The 14,197-nt window shown below is 49.0% G+C and overlaps 1 protein-coding gene across 1 annotated transcript in view; it reads left to right on the top strand.

Annotated features, from left to right (window-relative positions):
* Positions 1-7,609: 7,609 nt before the first annotated feature.
* Positions 7,610-14,197, top strand: part of LOC139317607 (vomeronasal type-2 receptor 26-like) — a 28,228-nt gene continuing 21,640 nt past the window's right edge. The window contains exons 1-3 of the mRNA XM_070944694.1: positions 7,610-7,679; positions 10,790-10,842; positions 11,500-11,642. Coding sequence (XP_070800795.1) covers positions 7,610-7,679; positions 10,790-10,842; positions 11,500-11,642 — 266 coding nt within the window. The remainder of the gene's footprint in view (positions 7,680-10,789; positions 10,843-11,499; positions 11,643-14,197) is intronic.

The following is a 14,197-nucleotide window of genomic DNA, read 5'->3' as shown; positions in this document are numbered from 1 at the left end:
GAACAATAAAAATACATGTAATACAAACGTTAAAAAACCAATTAAAATATACTAAACACTCTGGTCCTAGATAATTCAAGACATCCCAGTTTAAAACAAAATCAAAAGAAATATAAAGGGAAAGTTAGGCCAGGCCGGCCTGCTGAAACAGGAATGTTTTGAGGGCACGGAGGAAAGTGCGCAGATCCGGAATCCTCTGTATCTCTGGGGGGAGCTCGTTCCAGATGCTGGGTGCCCTCACAGAAAAGGCTCTCCCCCTGGGGGCCGCCAGTCGACACTGTTTGGCTGACGGCACCCTGAGAAGCCCCTCTCTATGGGAGCATACTGGGCGGTGAGAGGCTATTGGTGGCAGAAGGCGGTCTCGTAAGTACCCCGGTCCTAAGCCATGGAGCGCTCTAAAGGTGGTAACTAAGACCTTGAAGCACACCCGGAAGACCACAGGGAGCCAGTGCAACTCACGCAGGAGGGGAGCCACATGGGAGCACCATGCTGCTCCCATAACTACCCGCGCGGCTGCATTCTGGACCAGCTGGAGCCTCCGGGTGCTCCTCAAGGGGAGCCCCATGTAGAGAGCATTACAGTAGTCCAGGCGTGAAGTGACGAGGGCATGAGTGACCGTATTTAACGAGTCCCAATCCAGAAAGGGACGCAACTGGCGAATCAGGCGAACCTGATAAAAAGACCTCCCGGCCACAGCCGTCAAGTGTTCTTCTAAAGACAGCCGTAAGTCCAAGAGGACGCCTAAGTTGTGAACCCCCTCCGTGGGGGGCAATGATTCATCCCCAATAGTCAGTGATGGCACCAACTGACTATATCGGGACGTCGGAAACCACAGCCACTTGGTCTTGGATGGGTTGAGCCTGAGTCTGTTCTTCCCCATCCAGATCCGTACAGCCTCCAGGCACCGGAACATCACTTTAAGGGCATCATTGGGGTGGTCCGGGGTGGAGATGTATAGCTGAGTATCATCAGCATACTGATGATACTTCACCCCAAAACCACGGATGATCTCACCCAGCGGCTTCACATAAATGTTGAACAGAAGGGGTGAGACAACCGACCCCTGTGGCACCCCACATACAAGGGGCCTCGGGGTCGACCTCTGCCCCCTGTCAACAAAGACTGCGACCGATCAGAGAGAAAGGAGGAGAACCACTGCAACACGGTGCCCCCCACCCCTAACTCTTCCAATCGGTGCAGCATGATACCATGGTCGATGGTATCAAAAGCTGCTGAGAGGTCTAATAGGACCAGGACAGAGGAGCAACCCCTGTCCCGGGCCCTCCAGAGATCATCTACCAATGCGACCAATGCCGTTTCTGTGCTGTATCCAGGCCTGAAGCCCGACTGGAACGGATCTAGATAAGCCGATTCATCCAAGTACTGAGGAAGCTGTCGCGCTACCACACTCTCAACAACCTTCGCAACGAAGCAAAGGTTGGAGACTGGACGGTAATTAGCCAACACTGCTGGGTCCAGGGAAGGCTTCTTGAGGAGAGGCTTCACCACCGCCTCTTTCAAGGCGGCGGGGAAGGCACCCTCTCTCAAGGAAGCATTTATAATCCCCTGGAGCCAGCCTCGTGTAACCTCCCGAGAGGCCAGCACCAGCCAGGAGGGACACGGGTCCAATAAACATGTGGCCGCGCTCAGTCTGCCCAGTATCTTGTCCACGTTTTCCGGAGTCACAGAATCAAACTCTTCCCAGGTAATATTCTCAAGACTTGCCTCCATCATCCCTCCCGAATCTACCCAGTCAGAGTCCAAATTTTCCCGAATCTGAGCGATTTTGTCATACAGATATTGTACAAAGTCCTCGGCTCTACCCTCCAAGGGGTCCTCCCGCGCTTCCTGGTGGAGCAGGGAGCGGGTCACCCTAAACAGGGCGGCCGGGCGATTATCTGATGATGCAATAAGAGTGGAAAAATAGTTACACTTTGCCGCTTTTATTGCCACCAGGTAGGTCTTAATATGAGACCTTACCAGTGTTCGGTCAGATTCAGAACGGCTGGCCCTCCAACTGCTCTCCAGGCGTCTTTTCCGGCGTTTCATCTCCCTCAGCTCCTCGGTGAACCAGGGAGCCAGGTGAGATCGACGCCGGGTTAGAGGCCGCAAAGGCACGAACCGGTCCAAAGCTCCAGCGGCCGCCCTATCCCAGGCAGCCACTAGGTCTTCAGTCGAGCCGTGTGCCAGAGCCTCAGGAAGTGGCCCAAGCTCCGTCTGGAACCTATCCGGGTCCATCAGGCGCCTGGGGCGGAACCACCTCATCGGTTCCGCCTCCCTGCAGCGGGGTGTGGCGGTTCGAAGGTCAAAGCGAAGGAGGGAGTGATCTGATCATGACAAGGGCTCGATCGCTATATCCCCTATCTCGAGACCACTCAGCCACTGACCAGAGACAAAAACCAGGTCCAGCGTGTTTCCCCCCGTGTGAGTAGGGCCATGAACTAATTGGGTCAGGTCCATGGCCGTCATGGAAGCCATGAACTCCTGAGCCACCTCAGACGCCTCACCGACGGATGGCAGGTTGAAGTCCCCCATGACCATAAGCCTAGGGGTATCAATCACCACCACGGCTATAACGTTGAGTAGTTCAGGCAAGGCTGCTGCCACGTGGCAGGGAGCCAGGTACGTAACCAGCAGGCCCATCTGCACCCCATGACCCCACTTCACAAGGAGGGACTCACATCCGGCCGTCTGAGCCTCCCTCGAGGGATGTGGCCTCCCTCGGACCAAGACCCTCTTTAATGATAACTGCCACCCCCCCCGCCCCTTCCCTGTGACCTTGGCTGATGAAATGCCCGGAAACCAGGTGGGCACATCTCTACAAGAGGGACTCCCCCCTCCTGGCCCAACCAGGTCTCCGTAATACCCACCAGGTCCGCTCCCCCCTCCTGAACAAGATCACAAATGAGGGGGGCTTTATTTACCACGGACCTGGCATTGCATAGCATCAGCCGAAGGCCCAGGGCCTGAGGGTCTGTGCCACCTGGGGAACGAGAAGAGCATTGGGGGCCGGAGCATGCCACCGCTTGAAGACAGCGAGCGCACACTCCTGCAACTTGATGTGGCCCCCTACTCCCGCCATATCTGCCCTTCCCACCTACAGTACTGATGTAATGGCTATCAACAGCACAAGCTCTAACCCTCTCCTTGGCCCCTGATTCTGCATCTCCTCCGCCGCGCTCTTCAGATGGACTAGATCCGGTCCCTCGCGGGTTAATCCCTGAACCCATACAACCCACCCCCCTCCCGGGAGGCCCCCCAGCCTCATTATTTACATTGGAAACTACCCTCCTCCCAGATCCCCTTAAAATAGAGTTTGAAAAACTATCTAAAAAACCCCAAAGCTTCCGGTTCTTAGCATACCACCTCTCGGGGTTCCAAAACCCGTCCTCGAGGGCGGCCCTAGATAACTGGGAGGGCCAAACTTGCGAGAGGGGGGAATCTCACAGTGCTAGGAGCTCTGTTATTGAATACATCAGAGGTGAGATAGAATTGGAGGCGATGAAAGGCCATTTTCTTCTTAAGGTGTTAAAGATGGTTTAAAACAGAAGGTTAAGACAAAAAGGGTAAAGTAGATAATTGTACAAAGAAGCTAATATAATAGAACATCAGAATACCAACTCCCTCTTACAGTGATGGGAAAGTCTTGTGATTAAAATAAGTTAGTCAAAAAGGGGGATTAGAGTCTCAATGACCGCCCTCTCACGGCGTCCAGAGTTAGAGACAAAGGAGAAGATGGTCCGTCCCATCCACTTGAATAAATATTACAAATAAATTGTTCAAGACTCTCGATGTCTATGCTTCCTCCCTTTCTGATACCAGCAAAAATCCGAAGATAAGGTCGAAAAAAGCAAGGTGGAGTATCCAGGCGGAAGAGATGAAATCAGATAATCAGGATAACTAGGATAGTCAAGGAGGAAAAGATATTTAAAATAAAGGCTATAAGTTGATCGAACAGCTGCAAGTATTTTCGCTGAATGGCCAAACTAGGCCTAGGTTTAGTAAGGGGGGGGGGGGAACAGTCAGGGGAAGATCAAAAAATCATGTCTTCAGTTCTCAGCCCCCACTACTATCATGCTCTTTCAGATAGGGCCATTCAGGTGATTAAGTTGGGCCAGGAGGGGGGAGTCCCTCTCGTAGAGATGTGCCCACCCGGTTTCCAGGCATTTCATCAGCCAAGGTCACAGGGAAGGGGCGGGGGGGTGGCAGTTATCATTAAAGAGTGTCTTGGTCCGAGGGAGGCCACTGTTCCTCAGATGGCCGGATGTGAGTCCCTCCTTGTGAAGTGGGGTCATGGGGTGCAGATGGGCCTGCTGGTTACGTACCTGGCTCCCTGCCACGTGGCAGCGGCCTTGCCTGAATTACTCAACGTTATAGCCGCGGTGGCGATTGATAGCCCTAGGCTTATGGTCATGGGGGACTTCAACCTGCCATCCATCGGTGAGGCGTCTGAGGTGGCTCAGGAGTTCATGGCTTCCATGACGGCCATGGACCTGACCCAATTAGTTCATGGCCCTACTCACACGGGGGGAAACACGCTGGACCTGGTTTTTGTCTCTGGTCAGTGGCTGAGTGGTCTCGAGATAGGGGATATAGCGATCGAGCCCTTGTCATGGTCAGATCACTCCCTCCTTCGCTTTGACCTTCGAACCGCCACACCCCGCTGCAGGGAGGCGGAACCGATGAGGTGGTTCCGCCCCAGGCGCCTGATGGACCCGGATAGGTTCCAGACGGAGCTTGGGCCACTTCCTGAGGCTCTGGCACACGGCTCGACTGAAGACCTAGTGGCTGCCTGGGATAGGGCGGCCGCTGGAGCTTTGGACCGGTTCGTGCCTTTGCGGCCTCTAACCCGGCGTCGATCTCACCTGGCTCCCTGGTTCACCGAGGAGCTGAGGGAGATGAAACGCCGGAAAAGACGCCTGGAGAGCAGTTGGAGGGCCAGCCGTTCTGAATCTGACCGAACACTGGTAAGGTCTCATATTAAGACCTACCTGGTGGCAATAAAAGCGGCAAAGTGTAACTATTTTTCCACTCTTATTGCATCATCAGATAATCGCCCGGCCGCCCTGTTTAGGGTGACCCGCTCCCTGCTCCACCAGGAAGCGCGGGAGGACCCCTTGGAGGGTAGAGCCGAGGACTTTGTACAATATCTGTATGACAAAATCGCTCAGATTCGGGAAAATTTGGACTCTGACTGGGTAGATTCGGGAGGGATGATGGAGGCAAGTCTTGAGAATATTACCTGGGAAGAGTTTGATTCTGTGACTCCGGAAAACGTGGACAAGATACTGGGCAGACTGAGCGCGGCCACATGTTTATTGGACCCGTGTCCCTCCTGGCTGGTGCTGGCCTCTCGGGAGGTTACACGAGGCTGGCTCCAGGGGATTATAAATGCTTCCTTGAGAGAGGGTGCCTTCCCCGCCGCCTTGAAAGAGGCGGTGGTGAAGCCTCTCCTCAAGAAGCCTTCCCTGGACCCAGCAGTGTTGGCTAATTACCGTCCAGTCTCCAACCTTTGCTTCGTTGCGAAGGTTGTTGAGAGTGTGGTAGCGCGACAGCTTCCTCAGTACTTGGATGAATCGGCTTATCTAGATCCGTTCCAGTCGGGCTTCAGGCCTGGATACAGCACAGAAACGGCATTGGTCGCATTGGTAGATGATCTCTGGAGGGCCCGGGACAGGGGTTGCTCCTCTGTCCTGGTCCTATTAGACCTCTCAGCAGCTTTTGATACCATCGACCATGGTATCATGCTGCACCGGTTGGAAGAGTTAGGGGTGGGGGGCACCGTGTTGCAGTGGTTCTCCTCCTTTCTCTCTGATCGGTCGCAGTCTTTGTTGACAGGGGGCAGAGGTCGACCCCGAGGCCCCTTGTATGTGGGGTGCCACAGGGGTCGGTTGTCTCACCCCTTCTGTTCAACATTTATGTGAAGCCGCTGGGTGAGATCATCCGTGGTTTTGGGGTGAAGTATCATCAGTATGCTGATGATACTCAGCTATACATCTCCACCCCGGACCACCCCAATGATGCCGTTAAAGTGATGTCCCGGTGCCTGGAGGCTGTACGGATCTCGATGGGGAGGAACAGACTCAGGCTCAACCCATCCAAGACCGAGTGGCTGTGGTTTCCGACGTCCCGATATAGTCAGTTGGTGCCATCACTGACTATTGGGGATGAGTCATTGCCCCCCACGGAGAGGGTTCGCAACTTAAGCGTCCTCTTGGACTCACGGCTGTCTTTAGAACACTTGACGGCTGTGGCCGGGAGGTCTTTTTATCAGGTTCGCCTGATTCGCCAGTTGCGTCCCTTTCTGGATCGGGACTCGTTAAATACGGTCACTCATGCCCTCGTCACTTCACGCCTGGACTACTGTAATGCTCTCTACATGGGGCTCCCCTTGAGGAGCACCCGGAGGCTCCAGCTGGTCCAGAATGCAGCCACGCGGGTAGTTATGGGAGCAGCATGGCGCTCCCATGTGGCTCCCCTCCTGCGCGAGCTGCACTGGCTCCCTGTGGTCTTCCAGGTGCGCTTCAAGGTCTTAGTTACCACCTTTAGAGCGCTCCATGGCTTAGGACCGGGGTACTTACGAGACCGCCTTCTGCCACCAATAGCCTCTCACCGCCCAGTACGCTCCCATAGAGAGGGGCTTCTCAGGGTGCCATCAGCCAAACAGTGTCGACTGGCGGCCTCCAGGGGGAGAGCCTTTTCTTTGAGGGCACCCACCATCTGGAACGAGCTCCCCCCAGAGATACAGAAGATTCTGGATCTGCGCACTTTCCGCCGTGCCCTCAAAACATTCCTGTTTCAGCAGGCCGGCCTGGCCTAACTTTCCCTTTATATTGCTTTTGATTTTATTTTAAACTGGGATGTCTTGAATTATCTAGGACCAGAGTGTTTAGTATATTTTAATTGGTTTTTTATTAACGTTTGTATTACATGTATTTTTATTGTTCGCTGTTCACCACCCTGAGTCCCTCAGGAATAGGGCGGTATATAAATTTAATAAATAAATAAATAAATAAATAAATAAATAAATAAATAAATAAATAAATAAATAAATTGAAAATATCTCCCCTAGTATTTCAAAAATGGGGAGAATGTCCAGGCCCCCTCCCCATTACATCGAGGGGGGGTAACTGCTTGCAGTAAAGCCCTCTCCATCGTCTAGAGAGGGCATCCTCATAGCCTAGCCTCCCGGTGTTGCTGCTGCCGTTGCTGTCATCATCGCCGTTGCGAGTGTCATTTTAGTCAGCTCCGCCTCCGTAGCCATGGCCGCCGCCCCCACGTCGCCGCCCGTAGTGCCCAGTACGCAGCAAATCAAGTTTTCGGCAGCCCAGGCACCGCCGCCGGTGCTGCCTGCGCCGCCACCGCCACAGCAACATCGCCGACCGTTGCCTCAACCGCTCCAGCCCCGCAGCCGTTTGCTTCATGACAGTCAGCTGGGCCTCGGTTTCAACGTTCGCCGCCATTTACCGCCCACCGCGCCATCCCTAACTATCTCCACGGCGGCCGGGTGTTCTTCCGGCTCCATCTACGGCTCAATCGAGCCGGCTATGCTTCAGCTTGCTGGGCGGGGGTTGTAAGATGGTCAGCTGGCCCCCCAACACCCTCGAAAATGCCGGACATCACCCCTTCGTCCTTGGCATTCAATATAGAGTCGCCATATTGGTCTGCTACCCGGAAGAGTAAAGAAATTTTGAAATTTCTTCTTTCTATTTCTGTTGTGTCCAACTCTTTTCTTTTTTCTTTTTTTCTTTTTAATTTTTTTATTGAAATTTATTATAATACAATACAATACAATCAGTCAGACAGTGTTACTTTTCTACACAGGTTAGATTGATTCTTCTTTTACATTTCATCATAGTGTAACGTAATTTACATATGCATCTTAAAATTTATATTAACTTTTATCTATTCTTTATTCGATTGTCAATCCACCTGTACCAATCATACCACACCATATAATATTCTGAGTCTTCTTTCTCATTTAATTCTAAAGTTAATTTGTTCATTTCAGCACATTCTAGAACCTTCTGAATTATATGTTCCTGTGGTGATGTATACTTTCCTTTCCAATATTGGGCATAGGCTATTCTTGCTGCAGTGAGTATATGTATGATTAAATATCTATTTTTTTCCCGATATTTCATCTTCAGTATTCCCAGGAGAAATGTTTCAGATATCAATTCATTTTTTTCATTAGTTGATTCTTGTAGCCAATTTTGAATTTTTCTCCAATACCTCATCGCTTTGGGACAGGACCACCACATATGAAAGAAGGTACCTTGGTGACATCCACACTTCCAAAATTTGGGACTTACATTTGGATATATTTTTGCTAATCTTGCGGGCGCTAGGTGCCATCTGTATAGCATTTTATATTGGTTTTCTTTGTATGTTGCCACTTTTGTTAATTTGTACTTTCTATTTGAAATCATCTCCCATTCATCCAAATTTATATTATGTCCAATATTTTTGGCCCACGCTATCATTGGCTCTTTTACTACCTCTTCCGCCCTATCAAATGGTAATAAATAGTTATATAATCTAGATAGTACTTTTTTTTCTGGGCCTATCAGTAATTTGTCTAATCTGTTTGTTTCCACCTCAATGCCAAATTCTTCCTTATCTTTTTTGTACCTAGATTGAATTTGCAAGTATGGCCACCAGTCTATGTGTATTCCCTGCTCGCCTAGGGATTGATTACTTATGAGGTTTCCTTGGCTATCTAGAAGCTCTTTATAACTAATCATTTTTTTAATCTCTAATGTATTTGGGTATATCATGGCTTCCATTGTTGATAGCCAGTTCGGGATTTTCATGTATTGTTTTCTTCTAATTTCCTCCCATACTTGTATTAATACTTCTCTTATTCTGTGTCTATGGAAATACGTTTTGGTCTTTTTCTTTTTGTCCCACAAGAAGGTGTGCCACCCTTTTTGTAGGTCATGCCCTTCCAAATTTAGGATTCTTTTGTTTCTTAAATTAACCCATTCTCTTATCCATACTAGGATGGCTGCTTTATAATATACTTCCCACGCTGGGAGTCTGAAACTTCCCCTACTTCTGTTGTCTTGTAACGATAGCAAATTAATTCTTGGTTTTTTCCTGGCCCAAATGAATTTCCTAATAATTTTGTTAATTTCTGTGAAAAAAAATTTGTCTAAGATGACGGGTATCGTTTGGAATAGATATAATAATTTGGGCAGGATATTCATCTTTATCGAAGCTGTCCTGCTCAAAAGTGATAGTTGCAATTTCTCCCATTTTTCCATATCTAGTTTTATTCTTTTAACCAGAGGTGTATAGTTATCTTCTTTCAGAGCTGAGCATCTAGCTGATATTCATATTCATATATATATATATATATATATATATATATATATATATATATATATATATATATATATATATATATATATATTTACTATTTATAGGTCTAATTCCTTTTCTAATTCTTTCTTTTGCATTTCTGTTAAGTTTTTGACCAACAATTTAGTTTCCCCTTTATTCAATTTAAGTCTGGCTACCTCCCCATACCTTCCTATTTCCTCCAAAATTCTCAGGCCCGTTTCTAACAGTTTCTCTAAGATGAATACTACGTCATCCGCAAAGGCCTGAGTCTTTCTACTCCTCTCTCCTAATCTTTAATCCTTTTATTCTGCTGTTTTTCCTAATTCTATTTAATAGGGTTTCTAGTGTCAAGATGAATAGCAAAGGTGATAACGGGCACCCTTGTCTTACACCTTTCTTAATTTGAAATGAATTTGTCATATTGTCAGCCTCAGCTTGCCTGCTTCAGCTGCCATAAGAAACGGGGAGGGATTAGTTATGGAGCAAAGGGGGGGAAGAGAGCAGGAGGTGGTTTTGTCTTTATAGGAGGGGACTTCGTGAGAAATGAAACTGAATCTTCAAAAGGGGACGGCTGACCAACTGTCCGACATTCCTGATGAATGACGCTGCCAGACGTGTTGCCACCTGACCTTTGGAAGACCTTTGGATTGGCTGATGATTTATAAACACGAGGGGGGGAAGAAGCTTAGTAGATGCATTTCGCGCGTTTTGCTCACTTCCAGCTTTAACTGGGTTGTTAATCATTTCATATTCAGTAAAAGTACCAAATTCTTCAAAATGCTTGAGTTTGGGGTTTTCTTTCCTGGATATTGAAGGAAGCATACCTGACATTAAGCTGGAAGACACAACCAGTCATCCCGGACAAAAACCGAGGGGACTGTAAATCCAAAATATGTCAGATCGGGGGAGTGATGGAGAAGAGAAAATGGGGGCAGCCAGTTCAACTGCCCTCCAGTCAGAAAAGGAGACTGCAGAATGGTTGGGAAAACTCCGTTTGGAGACAGAAGAGGCTAGATGGTCAAAGGGAGTGGGGAGACTGCCGGACTGGGGAGAGGAACCCCAGGGAGTGACAATTTCCAGACCCCGGAAAAAGGAGGCAGTGTGGATGCAACAGCAGAAGGAACGCCTCATGATAGACCAAGCCTTGCAGCTTATCCGTGATGTGGAAGAAAGCAGGAAAAACCGTGAGTCTTTTGAAATTCCTGTGGAGAAGGGGGAAGCAGACCCCAGGGGGGAGCCCGAAGAGACAGCCTGCGGGGGAGAGGAAGATTTTGAGGAGGGAACATCCCAGGCTTCGGCAGCTCGAGGGAGAGATGCAGCCGGCCAGAGAACCCCAGCCTTGCGGGGCCCCCCCCCCGCAGACGTAAAAAACCAAAAATCCCCCCCCTTCCTGGGAAGTTTGATGGGAATCCTAAAGCCTTGGGATTTTTCCTGACCCAAGTGTGGAACCACATGCAGGACTGGGGGGAGGACTACAAAACAGAGGCGGCAAAAGTCAGAAGCGTCGCGAATGCCCTAGAGGGAGTAGCTGCTGAGTGGATGGTGGTTCTCCACAATAACAACTCCCCCTTGCTGAGAAATTACAACCAGTTCATGAGGGCCCTTAGAAGGCGTTTTGAAGACCATTTAGCTGAACGAAAGGCGAGACTCAGAATGAAGAGCATTCAGCAGGGCTGGAGGCCGGTGGCAGAGTATATCCAAGAGTTTCGTGAACTGGCACCCTATATGACAGGCTGGTCAGAAATGGCTCTTTTGGAGAGTTTCAAAGATGGATTGAATGAAGAGATATATCGAGACTGCAGGAGCATGGGGGTCCCCAATGATTTGGATAGATGGTACATAGTAGCTGAGGATGTGGAAATCAAGCTGAAACGGAGCGAACTCCGAGGAAGGCGGATGGGGGACCAGTCATCCTCTTTCTACCGTAAGGGGGCACCCAAGATGACTGGCGGGAAGACCGAATCCAAACCCAAGTCAAAGCCCTTCACCTGTTTCAAATGTGGGAAGGAGGGTCACCGGGCGGCCGAATGTTTCTCCAAACCACCGCCAAAAGCCACCGGGGCCAGCCAAAAGAAAGGCGATAAAATACCCGCCAAAACCCGCGGCACCGCCCTGAAAGGAGAAGTCGTTGAGTTCACTCCCCGGAACCAGGGTGAGTTGGGAACTCCGACCAACGATGACGACAGCGAGACGGACTCCGACTCTGACACCGACGAACGGGTGAGCCACACGGAAGAACCCTTACTCATCCCCGTAGAAGTAAGGGTGCCCTCCACAGGAACTCACACGCAATTGTTAGCCCTGTTGGACTCGGGGTGCACTAGGTGCATAATTAGCCCCAAAGTAGTGGAGGAAATGGGACTGAGACTGAAAACTTTAAAAAGACCCATTGCATTTTGTCAATTAGACGGGTCGATTGCAGGAGGGGGCCCAGCTAGTTTTATGACCGAACCCCTTGAACTGCAGTTGGGGAATCATGTAGAGAAGCTCAGCTTTATTGTAGCACCTGGCATGGAAAGGCCCCTCATTCTAGGACTGCCCTGGCTTCGTAAATGGAACCCACGAGTAAATTGGAAAACGGGGGTCCTGCGCATCCGTACGGCAGAACCAACTCCGGAAAAGGAAGGCCCCTCCCTAAGGGACAACATAAGACCAGAAAGGGCGGCAGTAGCCATTAACTATATTGAGGGAGAAGAGAAAATTCCAAAGGAATATTGGGACCTCAAGGAAGTGTTTAGTGAAAAAGCATAGGATGCTCTGCCTCCCCACAGGGCCACTGACTGCACCATTGAAATACTCCCAGGGGTGAAGCTTCCCAAACCAAAAATATACCCCATGACACCTCGAGAATTGGGGGAATTGCAAAAGTTTATTGACAAAAACTTAGAACGGGGATTCATCGAACGAGCCAAACCCAAGGTGGCAGCGCCAGTAATGTTCCGCAAAAAGAAAGATGGATCCTTCAGATTAGTAGTTGATTATAGAAACATGAACGCCATTTGTGTGGAAAATGTCTATCCCCTCCCACTTATGAAGGACATGTTGGCCCATTTAGGGAAGGGAAATTTTTTTACCAAACTTGATTTAAGAGAGGCATACTACCGAGTGAGAATAAAAGAGGGAGATGAATGGAAGACAGCATTTAATTGCCCATTGGGATGTTTCCAGTTTAGAGTACTCCCTTTTGGACTACAGGGGGCCCCGGCTGTATTCATGCAGTTGATCAACGAAGTGTTGCATGAGCACCTATATAAGGGGGTGTTGGTCTATTTGGACGATATTCTAATTTATTCTGACAACATGGCCGACCATGTAAGATTGGTTCGAGCGGTCTTGAATAAACTCAGAGCAGCTGAACTCTATGCCAAACTTTCTAAATGTGAATTCCATCAAGACAAAATCGACTATCTTGGATATCGTATATCGCATGAGGGAATAGAGATGGACCCGGAAAAGGTCCGGGCAGTGATGGAATGGGCCGCACCACGCACCCATAAACAGTTACAGAGTTTCTTAGGGTTTGCTAATTTTTATAGACAATTTATCCCCTCTTTCGCGAAAATCGCACTGCCAATTACAAACTTGCTAAAAACCAAAGGGGAAGTAAAACCCAAACCCTCAAAACCACTAGAATGGACTATGGACTGTCAGGCCGCTTTCGAAAAACTGAAACGATTGTTTGCAGCTGAACCTGTGCTCAAACACCCCGACATAGAACAACCTTTTGTAGTACAAGCTGATGCTAGCGACGTCGCTGTAGGAGCAATACTCTTGCAAAAGAATGAGAATGGAAAATTACAACCCTGTGCTTACACATCCCGTAAACTATCCGAGACAGAAAGGAGATGGGCCATATGGGAGAAAGAAGCGTTTGCAGTTAGATGGGCGCTGTTAACATGGAGACAATTTTTAGAAGGGGCGAAACACCCTTTCGAGGTGTGGACTGACCATAAGAATCTAGAAGCATTAAAAACACCACGCAAACTATCACCCAAACAGGCACGCTGGGCCCAACATTTCAAGCGATTCAATTTCACTTTACGTTACCTTCCTGGGGGAAAAAATTTCATGGCGGACGCACTTTCCAGATTGCCACAGTACAACAGCATAAAAAAGGAAGTGGTTCAACCAATGATCCCCTTAACGCAATTGGCAACACCTGTCACTACCAGAGCGCAGAGAAAAACCGATCCAGAACTCTCGGGAGATTTACTCGAAAAGTTACGAGAAGCGCTAAAAGCTGACGAGTGGTTTAAAATCCACTCAAATGAATGCACACTTCGCGACAGACTAGCTTGGGTTGGATCGAAATTGTATGTTCCGACCACATTAAGGCCAACCGTATTGAAATATGCTCATGATGCCAAGGCCGCAGGACACTTTGCGTTTGTCAAGACTTTACATCTTGTTAAGAGACAGTTTTGGTGGCCTGCACTTAAAAAGGACATAGAGGCATATGTGGCTAGCTGTCCAGTATGTGCCTCGGCTAAAAGACCTCCAGGAAAATCCCCTGGATTACTGCAAAGTGTGGCTAGACCGAACACCCCATGGAAGGAAATATCTATGGATTTTATTGTGGACTTACCAGACAGTGAGGGCTGCACTGTCATTTGGGTAGTAACTGATTTGTTTTCCAAACAAGTACATTTCATACCTTGCTCAAAGATCCCTTCAGCAAAAACCCTCGCAAAATTGTTTATTCGGCAGATTTACCGACTACATGGATCTCCGAAAAGAATAATTTCTGACAGGGGTGTGCAATTTACTTCCAGTTTCTGGAGAGAGTTTTTGAAATTGATAGGCTCCGCACAGGGGTTGAGTTCAGGTCACCACCCTCAGACAAATGGGG

The sequence above is a fragment of the Pituophis catenifer genome, unplaced genomic scaffold (assembly GCF_029215685.1).
Source record: "Pituophis catenifer annectens isolate HBS135680 unplaced genomic scaffold, rPitCat1.0.hap2 SCAF_5, whole genome shotgun sequence".
Lineage (NCBI taxonomy): Eukaryota > Metazoa > Chordata > Lepidosauria > Squamata > Colubridae > Pituophis > Pituophis catenifer.
Note: the sequence above shows the minus strand (reverse complement) of the source record. Positions and strands in the feature narration are given on the sequence as shown.